The sequence below is a fragment of the Macrobrachium nipponense genome, chromosome 2, assembly GCF_015104395.2.
Source record: "Macrobrachium nipponense isolate FS-2020 chromosome 2, ASM1510439v2, whole genome shotgun sequence".
Lineage (NCBI taxonomy): Eukaryota > Metazoa > Arthropoda > Malacostraca > Decapoda > Palaemonidae > Macrobrachium > Macrobrachium nipponense.
Window position 1 is genome coordinate 158,637,708 of NC_087201.1, and position 19,894 is coordinate 158,657,601.

The 19,894-nt window shown below is 37.1% G+C and overlaps 2 protein-coding genes across 6 annotated transcripts in view; both read right to left on the reverse strand.

Moving 5' to 3' along the window:
- Nucleotides 1-8,541, reverse strand: part of LOC135221068 (uncharacterized) — a 78,912-nt gene extending 70,371 nt beyond the window's left edge. Inside the window, exon 1 of the mRNA XM_064258832.1 lies at nt 8,196-8,541. The gene's annotated coding sequence lies outside the window, so the exon portion shown is untranslated. The remainder of the gene's footprint in view (nt 1-8,195) is intronic.
- Nucleotides 8,542-8,697: 156 nt separating this feature from the next.
- LOC135221070 (uncharacterized) overlaps nt 8,698-19,894 on the reverse strand; it is an 82,248-nt gene continuing 71,051 nt past the window's right edge. For 4 of the 5 annotated variants that reach the window (XM_064258834.1, XM_064258836.1, XM_064258835.1 and 1 more), the window contains 7 exons: nt 19,095-19,234; nt 17,722-17,895; nt 16,771-17,131; nt 16,178-16,322; nt 12,141-12,281; nt 11,212-11,321; nt 8,698-9,582 (listed from right to left, as the gene is read on the reverse strand). In XM_064258834.1, coding sequence (XP_064114904.1) covers nt 9,452-9,582; nt 11,212-11,321; nt 12,141-12,281; nt 16,178-16,322; nt 16,771-17,131; nt 17,722-17,895; nt 19,095-19,234 — 1,202 coding nt within the window. In that variant the 3' untranslated portion in view covers nt 8,698-9,451. Of the gene's footprint in view, nt 9,583-11,211; nt 11,322-12,140; nt 12,282-16,177; nt 16,323-16,770; nt 17,132-17,721; nt 17,896-19,094; nt 19,235-19,894 lie in introns of those variants that run through there. The other variant, XR_010315868.1, reaches the window with a different exon arrangement.

A 19,894-nucleotide genomic window follows, 5' to 3' on the forward strand; every position in this document is an offset into this window, starting at 1 on the left:
GCAGAGAATAAGTATGAGTGCAAAATAGAACGTTGGACCCGCCCAGGCAAATTTTCCCCTTGTTTTAACCCTGTGAAATAGGCCGTTTCATTGGCTATAGGTGGTTGTCTGGAACTGTGTAATGGACGAAAAGTTATTCGAACGCTAGTTAAAAGTGAAGTAGTATAACCTCGGTCATGTATCCTATATATATAAAGTATCATGTATCCTATATATAAATGATCATAAATAACAGAATCGAAATATATTTTTTGCGTGTACGCACTAGGAATCTATATATAAATGATCATAAATAACGGAATCGAAATATATCTTGCGTGTACGCAATAGGAATCTATTTAAGCTATGCACATATATTAATCATAATTTTTATGAATCCATATACATATGTATAAACAAATCAGGTAGCCTATAATCAATCTGTTACCTTTTATCTTTCCAATATCTGCAGTTATTTATGAGTTAGTATATGAATTAATGAATCAGATATATAACATTTAGCATAAAAAATCAACGAATCAATCAGCATAAACATTAATAATTTTATCAATTCATATATGAAAATTTTTATCAGTTAAAATATGATTTTTATCATGTTAATCTTCATTCTATGCAATTATCAGAGTACATTAGTATTTTCTGTAGCATAAGTATCTTAAAGAGATGAAGTGAAAAACTGTATCATTATATATCACGTGATCACTATTATTTACCAATATCATTGTTTTATATTTTATTACTTGAATCAATTCATGTACACAATGAATTTTTATTTACTTATATATATATAAACACATAGTGTCTGTATCACACTCCTATAAGTCAAATGCAAGTCAAGTTTGAGTAATATTCAGTAGTTGGTTTTGGTAGCTGACCGAGCTGATGTAAGTGTTTACATAATAAAAATATGGAATGTTAGTCCATATATTAAAAGTCTAAAACTAAAGAGGTCAACCAGATTGCTTGCAGGAATGTGATCAGACTAGAGACGCTAAAGATGACTTATACAATAAAAGTAGGCTAAGATAACATGCCGTCACCTTAGTCATTCAATTGTTTATAAACATTAGTCCAAGCTCCCTGCTTGAGACAACTACCCCGACCTATAATTCAAACGGCCTACGTGATCTGTAGCGTGTCTCATTTGATTGTGTGTTCGTATGAAACTATGTCATTTGTATGTATGTTCATATGTTCGAACTACTGTCTGTTCCTTCATAACTTGTAACAGAGATGGTAGACGAGCAGAACAGAGTTAGCTATCGTCATTAGAAGACCTGTACCTCTTTACCTAAGCTTTATCATGTAGAGGAATAGGATTAGCCATCATCATTGGCAGAAGCGATCAAGCTATCGTTATTAGAAGACTTGTACAATCATACCTGATCTTCACCATGTAAAACTTCAGAAGAATATATAATTTTTTATACTTAGTGTTTTCTACAAGAACCTCCTCACCGAACCAACATGAGTTTAACACATCGTCGTAATAACCAACAAGATAATACCGACTTCGTAAGTGATCTACAAACCCCCAGACACTCCATTGAAGATGGAAGTGCAATACCAACCGACTTAGTGTAAGATTATCGCTAGTCTAACATTACCTCATAGGGCGCCTTATCATACAAGGCACAAGCCCTAATACATGGAGGGTTAACAAGGTGCATGTCCTAGTCATAGTGGCTCCTGTTCATCTGGTTCAGGAAATGCCGGAAGTCAGCCAGCTTATCCATTTGCCAGTGATGCCCTTATCTACAATCTTATAAGGGATTGAGTTGGAGGCCCAGATTACAAGGGAGCATTTGCTGCAAGTTATAGGTGGCATGGATGTTTCAAGAAGTGAGCCATTGTTTGCTTTGTGACAATGCTGGGTGCATCCCAGATATCACAAAGATCCTGATGCAGCTTATAGGACAAATAAGACTTGAACAAGGATGTAGTAACAGGCCTCTTTTGGAAGATGTAAAAAACTTGCATATAACCTTGGCAGAGAAAGCTATACATATTAGATCTGAAGATGATGCCCTTATCAGCTCATCATTCAGAGAATCTAAAGGTATTGAAATTATTTACCAAGGAGTTTCTTGAGTAATCTGGAACTGCAACTCTTGGACATGGAGGAAAATAACTCAGTCAATAGCTGTATGTTTGGCTATGCTTAGCCAGCTCTTGAGTAGTAAACCAGATGGAATAACATTCTAAACAGGTTCCTCCTCCCTGCAGTGTCACAACACTAAGGTATTGCTTTTGTTTCTTAATACCACTCCTTTCAAACAGCCTTTCACTATGTTTAAGGCCTGCTATCATCAGTACCTAATAAATGGCTTGGTTGATTTCTTTATACTAGTTCAGATAGGGTAATGATGGGGTATTATCAATCATTAACTTGTCACAAATGCTTAGGAAGAAGTCCATCCTTTTCTTGCTGAATTCTGTCTGGAGGAAGATATGGTCTGAATATGTTCACAGCTTCATGAGCTTCCATTCAACTGAGAATATCCTTAAGACAACTGTGAGGCTGTTACATGAAGTTAAATTCAATAAAACTGATGAAGAGATTGTTTCCGAGCTTTTGAGAGCCACAGGGAGCCGCTGACAAACAGAATTGAAGTTCAAGTAGGGGTAACAAACATCAGAACATGAAAAATCAAGATAGCTAGGGTCAGAAGCATGCAAGTTGTTAAAAATCAAGTCTTGGGGAATCTGTAAAATTCAAAGATAACATGAACTTTATGAAAGAGGTATAGTTCCTGCCACAGTGGAGTGGCACTACTGTATCTGACCCATGGTGCCTTATGACTTGAAGTACTGGAGATATAGAAATGCACTGTCTGGTAGAATATAATTTTATCCCTTTGTAAAATCTTGCCAACATTCTTCATCCATTTCCCCTCTTCCTTCACGTCCCTAAACTCCTTGACCTTTGACATATACTTAACAGCCCTATCCTCATCCATTATTTCCATGTTCATCCTCTCTCTGTACATCATTGTCCAGAGGAGCTACATTTCTCTAACTCTCTATCTGGTCTGAGTCATTCACTAACTCCTACAGGTCCCATTGTTGTCTTCATGCTGATGGTTGACAGAAAGTTAAAAGATAGGTGTTTATGGGCACCCACACATAGGGGCAAGAGGGGCACTTGCCTCCCACTGAAATCCTGGGAAAAATTTATATATAATATATATATATATATATATATATATATATATATATATTATATATATATATATATATATGTATGTATGTGGTATATATTATTACATTTAACTACAGCACTTTGTTTTCCTTCCATTTTATAATACATTTTTTCAGTTTAAGTAAATTAAATTTATCTATGTATTGCAGAATTGTATACAGTACATATATAACTGCTTGGGAAGATCTATTCATGCAGTTTAGACATTTCAGTGATAATCATGAGACCACAAATGAGCAAATCAGTAGCAAGATGAATGCAGAATAAAGGAATGCTTTTTTTTATATACAAAAGCAGGGAAATTGAATGAAACACTGGAAAATTCAAATGTACATGGAAAATTATGTAGAACGAAGAATTTGTACTGATCTTGGACAAAGAACTAAATTTCTTTGCAAGACCCAACAATGACACTTGAAAGCCTAGGCACTGAGAAGTATAGTCTGAAGACGCCAAAAAAAAAAAATAATAATAATAAAATAATAATATAATGATAAATAAATAAATAAAAAACAAAAAAGTAACCTAATTACATTAACAAATGGGACATATCACAATGCAAAATTTCGAGGTAAAACTTCATATTTATATAAGAATGAAGACAGTTTTTTTTGTTGGGTTTGTCAACATTATTGCAAATGGCATGATTAATCTTGAACAGTCTGATGGAACAACATACATTTTGTACAGACAGTCGTGTAAATAGCAGTGTCATGTGAAAAAATATGTAGTACTCTTATTCTTATTTCTTACTGTGAAAACTGACATAAAAATATCAAAAAGTCTAGCAAACACAAGAGGTTAAGAAGATTCTAATAATTCAAATACGTGATGCATTACATTAAAACATATTTCTCCATATAGCTAGCTGGAGATTGATTCATAAATTCAAAAGTGTTCAGAGGTAAGGTGTTTTGTCGTACACCATACATTGTATAATCATGAAGTTATCAAGTAGATTACCATACTTCAACATACATGCAATCAAACAAATGACAACCGTGAAAGCCTCGATGTTTTTGCTTTATTTTTATCATTCTATTAAGGTGTACTAGACTGTCAAACCATGATTTCATTTTATTTAATCAATTTCTTTACTTACATGTTATAAATCAAGTGTTTTCATTGAGACAGGAATTCAAATTTAACTTAAGGAAGTCGCCATTAGCAAGAGCATGTGGCTAGTGAACATTTGACATAAAGCAATTCAATCAATTGTCACATATATATAAGAGACTCATTAAAAACGGCGACCCCGAATAGGGATAAAGCTGGGAAGAACTGACAACAGTTCCACTTCCACAGTGTGTGTATTTCGGCAATCCGAAAGAAAGCACACGACTGCTTGTGTAGAATATATAATGATCTCAATCATTGGACTCACTTACCTATGTACGTGCGCGCATACACATGCATACGCACAAAGAAGTGTCATTTCTTTATATCCTTTTCATTTTTACCTATTCCGAGCTCTGTCTTGTAGGCAAAAGTTATTACAAAATGCCGAAGAGCCTACTAAAATAAAAGAATAAAGGCACGTTTTCTTCGAAAGGTTCTTTTAGAGAAAATGGATCCAAGTATCAAATTATCCCGGACTATTGGTTTTGAAACCTTTCAAATTATTCAGCCTTTAGCTATACTACATGTAAAGGCACAGGCAGCCACTAGTCTATACATCCATACGAATATAAATTTGAATACACTATTTCAATTACTTTGCAAGGTGAATTCAAACTACTTAGGGACCATTGTTAAGTGTTATCGCTGGGAAAAGGTTATGGTTACCGTTAACTCAGAATGTCAAATTAGGATAACACAAACCTGGACGAATTTGCACGGCGCATAATATTCGGGGTGATGATTTCAATAAGTAGGTAGACACCGGAAGTAAAATTAGGGTAAAAAAACGTAATTGCAGTCGGATAGTGAGGAATCTGAGATATTTAAGGCAGACGCACCACTTTTAGCTATAGCATGCGCCCTTACCTATGTTGTTGCGAAAATTCCTAGTCGACAAATGAATGGCCCCAAATTACTTAAAAGCTCTGCTGTAAACAGTATCAATAAACTGAAGTTAGCAGTATCCACAAGCTTTAGGCAGATCGTATCCTAGCCTACATGGAGCCCGTAGCAATTGCTGTTCGCGTCAAACTCCCCCCGCCATACACAGAATACGCATACACACCTTGGAGGAATCATTATTCCTCCAAGATACACACACACACACACACGGTGGCACACCACCTTCGCTATAGCATGCGCCCTTGCCTACGATGTTGTGAAAATTCCTAGTAGACAAATGAATGGCCCCAAATTACTTAAAGCTCTGCTGTAAACAGTATTAATAAACTGCGTGCATTTTTGTTGATATTTACACACGTACTCAACACTACAAACAGTTTTCTTACGTGGTTACTTATGTTGTGTGGTATTTCTGTGCTGCTGACAACTGAGTTAAGGTTCCATTTCAATAAAATTATTCAGATTTGATTACAATTTATGATGTATTAGGCCGACGAATACAATGGAATTTTAAATTTATTTTGTGATTATATGATCCTAACTTCATGATAGTATCTATATATATATATATATATATATATATATATATATATATATATATATATATATATATATATAATGTGAAAATAGTATTAGATTTGTTCTCTATTCATGAAGTTAGGATCATATATCACAAAATAAATTTAAAATTCCATTGCGTTCATTGGCCTAATAAATCATACATTGTAATAAAATCGGAATAATTTTATTAAAATAGAATCTAAACTCAGCTACCACGTAAGAAAACGGTTTGTAGTGTTGAGTACGTGTGGGAAAAAAATGCAAGCAGTTTATTAATACTGTTTACAGCAGAGATTTGAGTAATTTTGGGGCATTCATTTGTCAACTACGAATTTTCACAACATCGTAGGTAAGGGCGCATGCTATAGCTAAGGGGTGTGTCACCGTGTGTGCATGTGTGTATCTGTATGCGTGTGTATGGCGTGGGCGGGAGGGGTGGGGTGGGGAGGGAGTCTGACGCAAACAGCAATTGCTACGGGCTCCGTGTAGGCTTGGATTCGATCTGCCTAAAACTTGTGGATGCTGCTAACTTCACTTCACGGGATATATAGTCAACATCCACAACTTCAAGATCGTATGTATTACATTAAACATAAGGTTTCACAAGGTTTTCGACAAAAAAAACAAAAAAAACTATACCTATTTTTAACATGATCCTTTTGTACTTAAAATAAAAAAAAAAAAATAAAATTTTCATCTGTGCCCACTCTCGACCCGCACCTCCCATATAAATGGCAGCCACATGAGTTTCTCAAAATAAATTTCTGTGATTTATATCACTCTTTCAGGTTGGGTTTCTTGATTCCCCAGTCAAGGCCCGGCACCTTAGGTTAGGTTAAGGAAGTCAGGTTGGTTTGAATCTGTTTAAATATGGTTTTCTCTGATGTACTTATTCTAATGTATCCTCAATGAGTTACGTATGGACTTCCTGATGGAAATCCGTACTTCTTTGAGTTGTGGAGGTATCCAATCATCTTTAAATTCTATGGATTTCCAGAAAACTGGAAATCCTTATTGTTTCAATATCCGATATTTTTGAAGATGTGGCGGGATCACAAGCTAGAAAAAAAAACAAGTGGCAAAACCCTCCCCACATTAACCTAATCGATCCAGCTGCCAAACCCACCCTCAGTCACACTTTATTCTTTACACAACAAAATACAGCAGGACAATTGACCTACACCTAAAAAAAAATCCAGTTACTCCGGGCTATCCTGTGCTGTCCACTGGTTAAGGTCACTGGGACACCAACAACAACAACAACAACAACAACAACCAGAACCACGACACCACAACCCAACACAACACCAAGGACTACAACCTAACAACAATCAAGGAACACAACCACAACTCAACACAGCAACCAACCAAAGATCATAACCACAACCTAACAACACAACAACCAGCCAAGGAACACAACCTCACATATAACAACAAAAGACCACTGCACAATCAACACAAAAAATCACAACAGCACAGGCACAACAACAATAAGCAAAAACACTAACTTAACAACACCAAATAAAACACAAAACTCCTCCAACACTACTACCTATCACAGGCTCTCACCAAAAACTGACTGAAAAAAAACACTAAAAACACAGAACTCTAACAATCAACAGCACCAGCAGCTCTCTCTCTCTCACAGACGTTGTCAAATGGAACTCCATAACTCCTCCATATTGAGTTGTGGAGGTATCCAATCATCTATAAATACTATGGATTTCCAGAAAACTGGAAATCCCTATTGTTTCAATATCCGATATTTTTCAAAATACCACCTTTGGTTTAATTTGGCAAGCAGATATAATACTTTCCAGAACTTTAGATTAAAAGCAAACAATCTTCACAAACATTTTGTGCTAAACAAATAAGCTTAACTACAATGCCCTCATCTTCTACTACATTCACATATACCTATTTCTACTATACTTCCTAAATTAGAAAATGTCACCATACCCATACATTGAACTCCAGATTAGCATGGCCTCTTGTTCAGCCGTTTCAATAGAGGTTCAAATCCACTTTCTTTTCTGTCTACATTCTCAGCAAAGAATAAAGGCGTTAGAAGTTTGAAACCACAGTAGGCTACTATTACGCAACTATGTAAGCAAAACAACTAGGTAGGCCTATTGGTTAGGAAGGATCACTCTTTTACCAGTGAATGGAAGCATGCAATACTAAGTTCCATGTATAAACTTTTAGGCTAATTGAACCAAATGCATAGGCCTAGCATTCTAGGATGCAATCATAGAATATGCAATCATACATTAAGTAGTTTCTTAGCTAATGGCTCTGATGATTTTCTTTAATAATTTATTTTGATTATCAATTACGCTTTCCAAGTCAAGTTTACAGGCCTAGGTTAAAGAATCTACCCAGTTAAGGAACTGTGAGTCTAGTTGTTTACCTTCTAAAAACTGTCATTCCGAAATCCTGTAATAATGCTGTTGATGCCGTTGGCCGCCACTGCAAGACAGTTCCTGTTCACTTTCCAAAAGGTATTGCAGATACTGAGAAGCCCTATAGCGTCAAGGATTCGCAGGATTTTTAGTAGTAACTGAAGCGAGTAACAGACCCTAGGACAGGAACGAGAAGAAGCTACAGGAGACGAAGCACTTGTTCATGACACTAAAACGTTCTCCAGCAGGTATCCAATTGTCCTTGATACACTGCTACAACGTTCAAATAATAACGTACCTCAAGTAACAAATTGGGTAAGTGTATCTCGTGTAATGTATAACTTACAATCCGACTAAGCTTCCTCTTTAAGAAAAGAAACTTCCAATTTTACAAATCAATATGAAACCCCGAAGCAGATTAATCCTTCCGACTAACGGTTGTGCTACTCTGATATGCCAGCGCCAGGTAACCATCATATCAGGTCTAGAATGATCAATTTCAGTGTTTGTAGATTTATTTTAGTAACAGAAAGGGTGATTCTTGTTTTGTTTTTAATTTGATTACGAATCTTCTACTTTTCGGTGAAGTCTCTCTCAATTTTTAATAACAATACAAAATAGTAAGCGAATCCACAGTGAAACAAGCACCATCAAATTTTAAAAGTAATACTTTCTTTTTCTGTTACAAAGCTAAAATTTGTTTGCGGATGTGGCACATATTCCTTCAGTTTAAAAAATGCATAAAATTCTTGTAACTATTTTTTTTTATTGCTCCATGAGTGTTCATTATGAATAATTATGGCAAGGTCTTAATTGTTAACCGGCAACCATAACGGAAAATGCAGAACGTAACTATTCCATCATCAATTGATCAAATTTTGATCTAAACTGGAAAAAAATCGACGACAAAATATAAGTAAAATATGAGTAAATGAGTTGATTTATAACAGCTTTATTAGTTTGTCAGCTCAAAGATCTCAGTAAGCGAGCTGACACATACGGAAAATATTAAATTGATTTCATGTTTTATGAGACAACTACAACAACAGGAATAAATGGTAACAACAGGAAATGGTGTTATGATAATAATGATGATACTTAAACAGGTTCCCAGTAAAACACAAATACTTTTTGAAGTTTTGGGATGACGTCTGGATGGTCAAGTTTGCCCATTTTCTCTGAAACTGAATAAATCACTGTGTATCTCCTCATTACAACAATGCTGTCAGAGAAAGGATGCGACGTGGGATTAGGACATAATCTCTTATTCTGAGCAGCAATACCCTTTACCTGGATCAATAAACGAATTGCAAAGGTAATTCAGCATCATCTGTATCTCAATGTGGGAAGTTTCGTAGGCTGAGTGATGGATGTCAGTACACGCCCACCAGCGACCTGTTGACAAGATTAGTCATTAGACTCTCTCTCTCTCTCTCTCTCTCTCTCTCTCTCTCTCTCTCTCTCTCTCTCTCTCTCTCTCTCTCTCTCTCTCTCGTGCTGTGAGGACACATACACACATTAAGGTTGTAATTCCATTTTCTTTGAAGAAAATAGTCTCATGACTCACCAAGAAAAGCGACCTCTAACTCCCTTATTCGTTTCTCTGAGCAGGAATTCTCAAAAAATGACTGTGGTCACAAATTCTGAAACCTGTCCTAAAGCCAGGATTGACTAATCCATATTTCTTATTCATCTGTAACTGAAAACAATTAACTCAAGAGTATGTAATCAGTTAAGAGCTTACATTTAAATTCTAATGTAATTAAATAACATGTCCCGTGGGCAGCAAGTCCTTGGTATCATGGAGTTTAGTTTTGACCGAAAAAGTAAGATGAACTAATTCCATTATGGTGCCTCTGTTGCTGTGTATTTAAGCCTAAGGCGTAAGTCAACCCGAGGTCCATTTGCACCGAATTCACCCCCAAATGTGTTTATTGGTAGCTGCACCAGAATGAAAGTTGATTCTGATTTGCCCGTGTAGTAATGGGGCCGTTTTCTGTGATTACTAGGATTCAGGTTCCCGTGGTGTTAGTTGTTCCAAAAATCCAATTCGGGGCACATTTCTTCAAAGTGTGGCGTTAAAATCTGGAGGTGAGGTGGAACAGGTTGAACCTCTTTACCATTGTTGCTAAGTGACTTTATAAATTCTCATGGCTTTTAATCTAAAGAAAAAAAATCGGTTCATGGACCTCAATGGTACTAGTCTCTGCTTTCCTCTCTGCGTCACATAATGTTCTTTTCTTCTCTTTTCTTTTCCAATTTTCTCATTGATTTTGAACTTTCTTCTTTTGAATGTGTATTATTATTATTAACACATAGATTAACTAGACCACTGAGCTGATTATCAGCTTTCATAGGGCTGGCATTTGAATGTGAAACGTAAGGTATATACAGGTTCGCTGAAAGCTCAAAATGCTGGTATAGGAGGTGGTTGCATTTCATTATCACCGCACTACCGCCCTGGACAGAGAAGATTGTGCAAACTCAGTGTTGTTTTCAGCGAACCTGTATATAGCTTACGTTTGAACGTGAAACGTAATTTATCACTTACAGGTTCTACAAATAACACTTGAGTTTACACTTCTCTGTCCAGGAGCGCAGTGCGTAATGAAATGCAACCACCTCCAACCAGTACGAGCTTCAGTCGACTACATTTTTAGCTGGTATTTTTAACTGTTGACTACACCTCTGAAATTTCAAGTTACCTTTTTTATAGTTCTAAAATACCACAATTAAAATTTTCTTTATCCAACAGGTGCTTCCTTCTGAAACGCAGGGTCTAATTCAGCAATCATCAGATCGATCTGTTCAATGTCTGTTATCAATTAGTTTCTCCCAACCTGTTGTCTCTTAATTATACAATTCTCTCCGCTCAGTAAGAGCGTACATCAGTTATTTCTTACTACCTACCGCATAATTTTCATTTTTCTTATACTTCAAACCTGAGCCTAACCTGGGTTTTTGAAAACAGTTTTATTTCTAGCATTAAAAAAAAAATACTATAAAAAAGGGGCGTTTCCTTACCGTGGTAAATGCTACTATTGTCGAACCCGAGGTCGTTCAAAACTTTGCATTCCCTGAGGTTGGCCAAGTTGAAGGGAAGCGTAGAATCCCACCGCCACACTCCCGCTCCCCTGCACAGGATCAGAAACAGAAATGACATTCGTTAAATCAAATATTCAAATAAGAATGCTGAAGACAATAGAAGAGTCAGGGTAGCAGGCCTTGTCAGGGGTTGATGGCCAGAAGGAAGGCAATAAACTGAGGGAGCATTTGAGATTAGTCTAGCAGAAGAAGATGCTTTCGATAGTACTAGTTGGAGATGTTCTAAGGCAGGGGTTCTTAACAGGGGGTATCCATACCCCTTGGGGTTATGAGAACCACATGCTTGGGGTATGGGACTTGATCTCCGGATATTTGTGTATATTGGAATTTAATGTGTTAATGTTTACATGGGTACATTCTGTAAATTAAATAACTATATAAACCTTTAAATGCTTTTTGATCTTCTTGTATGTTCTATTCCTAGCTATTCATGCCTAAAGTATGTATTAAACTAAGTATATTCAAATTATATTGTCAACAAACAGGACTTTACAAAAGGGGGTATGGAACCATATTGGGCAATTCCTTTTCATCAATTTAAAACAAAGAAAATATGTAACAGTCTTGAGGCAATATTTGATTGAGTTTGATTCAATTTTAAAAGCATATTATAGGCATCAATTTTATTGATTTTTTTTAATGAGATAAATAGTTTCTAAGCCGAAAATATGTATTTAAATATTTTTGTCATTGTCGCTCTGACAGTAGGTACTATACATTTTTATCACTGCAAATAAATGGCTCCTCTAGCTTCAAAAGTTGGTCACGTGACCACTGTAGAGGCGGGGATATAGGAAAAGCTGCCTATTCAGTAGACAAGGACGTTAAAAGAAAGCTTTCGTCATCACCTGAATATGGTCCAGAGCCATGCGTCTATCAGCGGCATGGCGTGAGAAAACTGGTTGACATGCAGGATCGTAGTCCAGTAATCTTTCAGACCATCTTTCCCTGGAGAGTATTTTTTGGACTCGAAGTTGAACCAGCGGTACCTGGAAGTGGAATGAAATTCAGCGTGAAAAGATAAAGTAGACGCTTTTTTTTTATTAAGTCTAGAATTTCTTTTATTTGGCCTAATCGTTTCTTGGTCGGGTTCTGAAGGATGTAGTAGGTCCTTTGTTTCCCCTCTACCTAGTCTTTAGTTATTATAACATATATTCAGATGTTATGGGCTTTTAAATTTCAACTTGTTGGTAATTTATTTTGTAACTAGTGCCTTCAAGGGGATTTCGGCTGTGATTATATACAAGTAATTGAGACGATGTTAGAAATTTCTTGTTTTTATATAAAATTTTATATCATTATTATTATTATTATTATTATTATTATTATTATTATTATTATTTGGGAAAAAACTCTCTATCACGAGAGTTTACACAATGTTCTATGGGGTCTACAACAATAAGAATGTTAAAAGTTCGTGTATAATTTATAAGCATTTGGACTGACGATGAACACACAAGGAACGGTTCGAAAGCTTTTGCTAAGTGTTTATAAATTATACACGAACTTTTAACATTCTTATTATTGTGGACCCCTTAGAACATTATTATTATTGAAAAAGAAACCCACAAAATTGTGTATAACGTGTTTACTTATAAGTATTTACATTTTATTTTACTCAACACTCGAGTACTTTCACGTTGACCAAGGCTGACGACCTACGCATCTCTTGAAAAAGGGCCACACATAGGGCCTGAAAGTACTAGTGCTGATAAAATAAAATTTAGATACTTATAAGTTATACACAGTAATTTTGTGGGTTTCTTTTCCAATCTTCAGATGGAAACTGAAAGAAGTTTTTGTTTGATTTATTATTTTTTTTCTTTCTTTTTGCTCTATCACAGTCCTCCAATTCGACTGGGTGGCATTTATAGTGTGGGGGGTTCCGGGTTGCATCCTGCCTCCTTAGGAGTCCATCACTCTTCTTACTATGTGCGCCGCTTCTAGGATCACACTCTTTTGCATGAGTCCTGGAGCTACCTCAGCCTCTAGTTTTTCCAGATTCTTTTTCAGGGATCTTGGGATCGTGCCTAGTGTTCCTATGATTATGGGTACAATTTCCATTGGCATATCCCATATCCTTCTTATTTCTATTTTCAGGTCTTGATACTTATCCATTTTTTCCCTTTCTTTCTCTTCAACTCTGTGTCCCATGGTATTGCGACATCAATGAGTGATACTTTCTTCTTGACTTTGTCAATCAACGTCACGTCTGGTCTGTTTGCACGTATCACCCTATCCGTCCTGATACCATAGTCCCAGAGGATCTTTGCCTGATCGTTTTCTATCACTCCTTCAGGTTGGTGCTCGTACCACTTATTACTGCAAGGTAGCTGATGTTTCTTGCACAGGCTCCAGTGGAGGGCTTTTGCCACTGAATCATGCCTTTTTTTGTACTGGTTCTGTGCAAGTGCCGGACATTCGCTTGCTATGTGGTTTATGGTCTCATTTTTCGTATTGCACTTCCTACATATGGGAGAGATGTTATTTCCATCTATCGTTCTTTGGATATATCTGGTTCTTAGGGCCTGATCTTGTGCCGCTGATATCATTCCTTCAGTTTCCCTTCTTGAGCTCCCCCTCTGTAACCATTGCCATGTGTCATCGCTGGCCAGTTCTTTAGTCTGTCTCATGTATTGTCCGTGCATTGGTTTGTTGTGCCATTCCTCTGTTCTGTTTCTCATTCTCCTGTCTCTGTATATTTCTGGGTCTTCGTCTACTTTTAGCAGTCCTTCTTCCCATGCACTCTTGAGCCACTCGTCTTCCCTGGTTTTCAGATATTGCCCTTGTGCTCTGTTCTCGATGTTGACGCAGTCCTCTATGCTTAATAGTCCTCTCCCTCCTTCCTTTCGTGTTATGTATAGTCTGTCCGTATTTGCTCTTGGGTGTAGTACTTTGTGTATTGTCATATGTTTCCTAGTCTTCTGGTCTATGTTGCGGAGTTCTGCCTTCGTCCATTCCTCTATTCCTGCGCTGTATCTGATTACTGGCACTGCCCATGTGTTTATGGCTTTTATCATATTTCCGGCATTGAGTTTTGACTTGAGTATCGCCTTGAGTCTCTGCAAATATTCTTTCCTGATCGTGTCCTTCATCTCTTGGTGTTTTATATCCCCTCCTTCCATTATTCCCAGGTATTTGTATCCCGTCTCATCTATGTGTTTGATGTTGCTCCCATCTGGTAGCTTTATCCCTTCAGTCCATGCTACTTTGCCCTTTTGTATGTTGACTAAGGCACATTTTTCTATTCCAAACTCCATCCTGATGTCCCCAGATACAATCCTTACAGTCTGGATTAGGGTATCTATTTCCTTGATGCTCTTACCATACAGCTTGATGTCCATGAACATCAGATGGTTGATTCTGTTGCCTCTTTTCTTGAGTTGGTACCCAGCATCCATCTTCTGCAGTACTTTTGTCATGGGAATAATGGCTACTACGAAGATTTATTATTTATTATTTATTTTATTCGATTTATTTTTATTATTATTATTATTTTATTTAATTATTTTTCTTTTGCTCTATCACAGTCCTCCAACTCGACTGGGTGGTATTTATAGTGTGGGGTTCCGGGTTGCATCCTGCCTCCTTAGGAGTCCATCACATTTCTTACTATGTGTGCCGTTTCTAGGATCACACTCTTCTGCATGAGTCCTGGAGCTACTTCAGCGTCTAGTTTTTCTAGATTCCTTTTCAGGGATCTTGGGATCGTGCCTAGTGCTCCTATGATTATGGGTACGATTTCCCCGGCATATCCCATATCCTTCTTATTTCTATTTTCAGATCTTGATACTTATCCATTTTCCCTCTCTTTCTCTTCAACTCTGGTGTCCCATGGTATTGCAACATCAATGAGTGATACTTTCTTCTTGACTTTGTCAATCAACGTCACGTCTGGTCTGTTTGCACGTATCACCCTATCCGTCCTGATACCATAGTCCCAGAGGATCTTTGCCTGATCGTTTTCTATCACTCCCTCAGGTTGGTGCTCGTACCACTTATTACTGCAAGGTAGCTGATGTTTCTTGCACAGGCTCCAGCGGAGGGCTTTTGCCACTGAATCATGCCTCTTTTTGTACTGGTTCTGTGCAAGTGCCGGGCATTCGCCTTGCTATGTGGTTTATGGTTTCATTTTTCGTATTGCACTTCCTACATATGGGAGAGATGTTATTTCCGTCTATCGTTCTTTGAACATATCTGGTTCTTAGGGCCTGATCTTGTGCCGCTGTTATCATTCCTTCAGTTATTATTATTATTATTATTATTATTATTATTATTATTATTATTATTATTATTATTATTAATCAATTCAGCCACCAAGAGAGACAAGATTACGATTCTGATGTTCATATTCTTGTCGATTGAGGTTCTGTATTTAAAAATTGTAATAGATCCTTTCCTGAATATTACGTACGACATTTTTATGCTTTCAAGTACGTAGCCACATATACTTCACTAACATCGAATTTACTATACCTTGGGAATAGATTACACGCAAAGTGAATTCTATAAAAGAGGACCTACTCTTTCTTATATTCAAATCCATGTGTTTTACGGTTAGTGCATGAGGTACACTGACTTAATATTTAAAAGATATGCTCGTGTTTGTTATGTGAGTTGCTTTAAAATTAATTAGAGTTTGTGAGGAACCATTCCAAATAAAAATATTTCTGTCAAGTCTAGTGACTAAAGCGACACACACAATTGACAGTAGTACGTGAAAGTGTTGTGATAGATTGTATTTTGACATTTATTCCACAACCTGCAACTGACGCGGGGAAGTTCCCTACAACAAATAACTACTTTTTTTTTTTTTTCTCACTTCATGCAGTTTTATCCTCTAAACTGCTAAATGACCTGGACTATAGGACTATACAATGCTTACCTACTTTGAGACCAGAGCAGGACGAGAGTTTTGGCGGAGAGTTTTCGCACCACGTCCACAAGTGGTCGACTGAAATGGTCGAGTTCCGTGAAGGGGACTAGCTCGTCTTCATACTCCCGGAGAAGCAAAGGCCACTTACCATAACCTGATCAAGTAAACAGAAAGAATACGACAGAAATTAAACCTGTAACGGTGCAGGTTTCTTCATTGCTGATTATAAGTCTATCTTATAGTTTTACCAGACCACTGAGCTGATTAGCAGCTCTCTTAGGGCTTGGCCTGAAGGATTAGATATTTTGACGGGTCTAGGAACCAAGCGGTTACCTAGCAACGGGACCTGCAGCTTATGGTGGGATCCGAACCACATTATATCGAGAAGTGAATTTCTATCACCAGAAATAAATTCCTCTGGTTCCGCGTTGGCCGAGCCGAGAATCGAACTTCGGACCACCGGATTGGTAGCCGAGAGCGAAATCCACTCGTCCAACGAGGAATTATTACTGCTTATGAATATATACTCAAATCAATGTGCTATAACTGTGATTATTTTTTTTACAAAAAGGAAACAGAAATATTCCTCTGTGGACACGCACCTACGACAACTATATCTGGAACAGGTTCGGCATCAGTCCATTCCAGGATCTTCCTGACTTTATTTCCCCTTCTGTAATAATGTGCCCTTTCTGACCCATCCGGGGCCCAGACGAGACTCAAACGGAATTGGTACGTTCCGTGGGGCGCCTGGTCTTCGGAAATGTCCGCGTCAGAGTACTCGACGGCGCCTATTCTCTCTTCTTCTTCTTCTCCTTGCACTGTAGGATTCTTTGGCATACTTGCATTGAGGCGCCTGGAATGCGCCGTCTCCCCCGCCAGAGGATTCCAGCCAATCACATCGAACGTAGATGGTCGGTATTTATGTAGGACTAAGGCTTCAACAAATGATTCTCTCGTTACCTGCCGTGATAAAAGTCGTGGTATCATGGTCCCTTTCTTAATTTAAACGTCTCTTTATTTATCTGTCTGCCTATGGACACAAGCACACACATATAATATATATATATATATATATATATATATATATATATATATATATATATATATATATATATATGTGTGTGTGTGTGTGTGTGTTCTTTTGGGGTTTTGTTTAAAAGGGTAGCAAGAGGAAATTCTCATTAATTTGTTCAGTAATTTATTGACTTCTACCTACCAAATAGCATATAAATTCATTTATTTGTTTATCGTATACAGCCTTGGTTTTATGGGTTATGAAATGATTCAATAAACGCTAAAACATTCTGCTATCACCCAGCATCTTTTCGGTGACGAGAAACCTCCTAAGAAGACGACCCCTCTGCACAGACAGGAATCAGATTGACTGTCATCTGAGCTTCCTTCTATGTAAACCAATCTGACGGAATTATTCTTAAAAAAAAAAAGTTTCTATGATTGTTTTCTCCAACATGTCCAGCCATAAAAACGACGAATAACTGCATGCAAATAGAAAGACGTTACGAACTTAGAACTGACGTGGCAAACCTTACCGCCTTGTCTCCGAGGAAGTAGGTGTAGTTCAGTCCAGTGGGCAGCACACTGAGGAACTCGTGTACTTTCAGTCTCATGGAGGAATCCCCTACGAACGCGACCCAGGTACTGGATCCCGAGTGTTTCCTTGAGACACAGCATCTTCTGAGATCGTCACTGCTGTATTCACGTATCTGTAAATTAATGGGAGGAGTTATTAATAAAAACCTCTTCTGAGATCGTTACTACTGTATTTATGTATCTGTAAATTAATACGATGGGTTATCAAAGAAACGTCTTCGGAGATCGTTGCTGCTGCATTCACGTATCTGTAAAATAACTACATGAATCATTAAAGATATTCCTGAGATCGTCGCTGCTGCATTAACGTATCTGTAAAATAACTGCATGAGTTAATACAAACTTCTCCCTCGAGAAAACTGAATATCAGAGATTTTGTCTCTCTCGTAAGGGGGATTAGTGCCGTCAGTCCACCTAATGCGGTTCACTGTAGGCATTACTTAAGGTTTACCAGCCCCTTTCGTTCATTTACCTGTACCTCATTTCACATTCTCTTTCCTCCGTGTTACTTTCCACCCTTTCCTAACGATTGATTTATCGTGCAACGCTTTGAGGTTTTCCTCCTGTTACACCTTTCAAACCTTTTACTCTAAATTTCTACTACAGCACTTAATGACCTCATAGGTCCCAGTGCCTGGCCCTTGGGCTAAATTCTATATTCAATTCAGGAATGGAGAGGCCATTCTGATAACTACGCTTTTTATAATTTTATATCCTTCGTACTTCCTAAAGCACGAGATGGGAAGTGAGAAAATTATAAATTTGTTGCCGAGACTTCTTTCGAAAATACTTCTGTGAAGTTATGGAAATTACAACAAACTCTGTAATACTATATAATATGCAGTTAAGCCGGTCGCAATAAACTACGGCTTCTAATATGTATTATTTTTTCATAATGTTTTCACACATCATTCTTTTTAATCGCAGAAGATGGAGAAGACTAATAACAAACAGCGACCCCATAAAAAAGCTGAAAATAAAGAAGATTCACTTTAATCGCTACCAAGAACTTGTACATCAGTCAATTCTACTCTCCGTTTCAATCACAGATAATACCAAAGCTCATCCGTATCCCATAAAACAGCGTAAGGACTGTTCATTTCCCACAGGGGCAAACCCTTCAGTATAATATGGAATGCAGAAATGCCTGAGTCATATCGGCGAACTATGGAGAAGCATCCTGTCATTAAAAACTCAAGTTGGTCGTAATATTACAGTTTACATTTTTCTCCCCTTTCAGAAAGGACGTTTGTCCTATAACATACTTCCTCCTTCATGTGTAGACAGAGAATTGATTTCTCGCAAGTCTTACCTGGCACGGCACGTAAGGAATGACGCCGTTCATAATCTGGAGGCGTGTCCCCGGATGAATTTCAGACAATTCTGAGGTGCTGCTGAAATCGTCAGGCAGTAATGTGGGTAATCCCCGGCTAAGGCGGTCGTATCCATCACCTGCAGAGAAATGCAGTTTAAATAAACTTATTTTAAATTTAATCTGCAGAGAAATACAATGTATATAAACTTATTCTAAATATAAATCTGCAGATAAATGCAACGTATATAAACTTATTCTAAACATAAACCTGCAGAGAAAGGCAGTTTAAATAAACTTATTCTAAATTTAATCTGCAGAGAAATGCAATGTATATAAACTTATTCTAAATATAAATCTGCAGATAAATGCAACGTATATAAACTTATTCTAAACATAAACCTGCAGAGAAAGGCAGTTTAAATAAACTTATTCTAAATTTAATCTGCAGAGAAATGCAATGTATATAAACTTATTCCTAACATAAATCTGCAGAGAAATGCAATGTATATAAACTTATTCCTAACATAAATCTGCAGAGAAATGCAACGTATACAAACTTATTCTAAACATAAATATAAGGTTACATTATTGAGTTTTGCTCAGCTAAGACTGAAGGAAACATAAAAGCATTTTAACTATCTGTCATTGAAAGAGAAAACTGATCTAGCACGGTTTTGAACCGCTCATTGTATTTCAGTTAACTTCTGTGGTCGTGTTGTGGCATAAAAACAATCTCATTTACCTACATCCATTTACTCGAAGCTAGAAAGCTATTTTTCGTACCGAGTTCCTCAGAA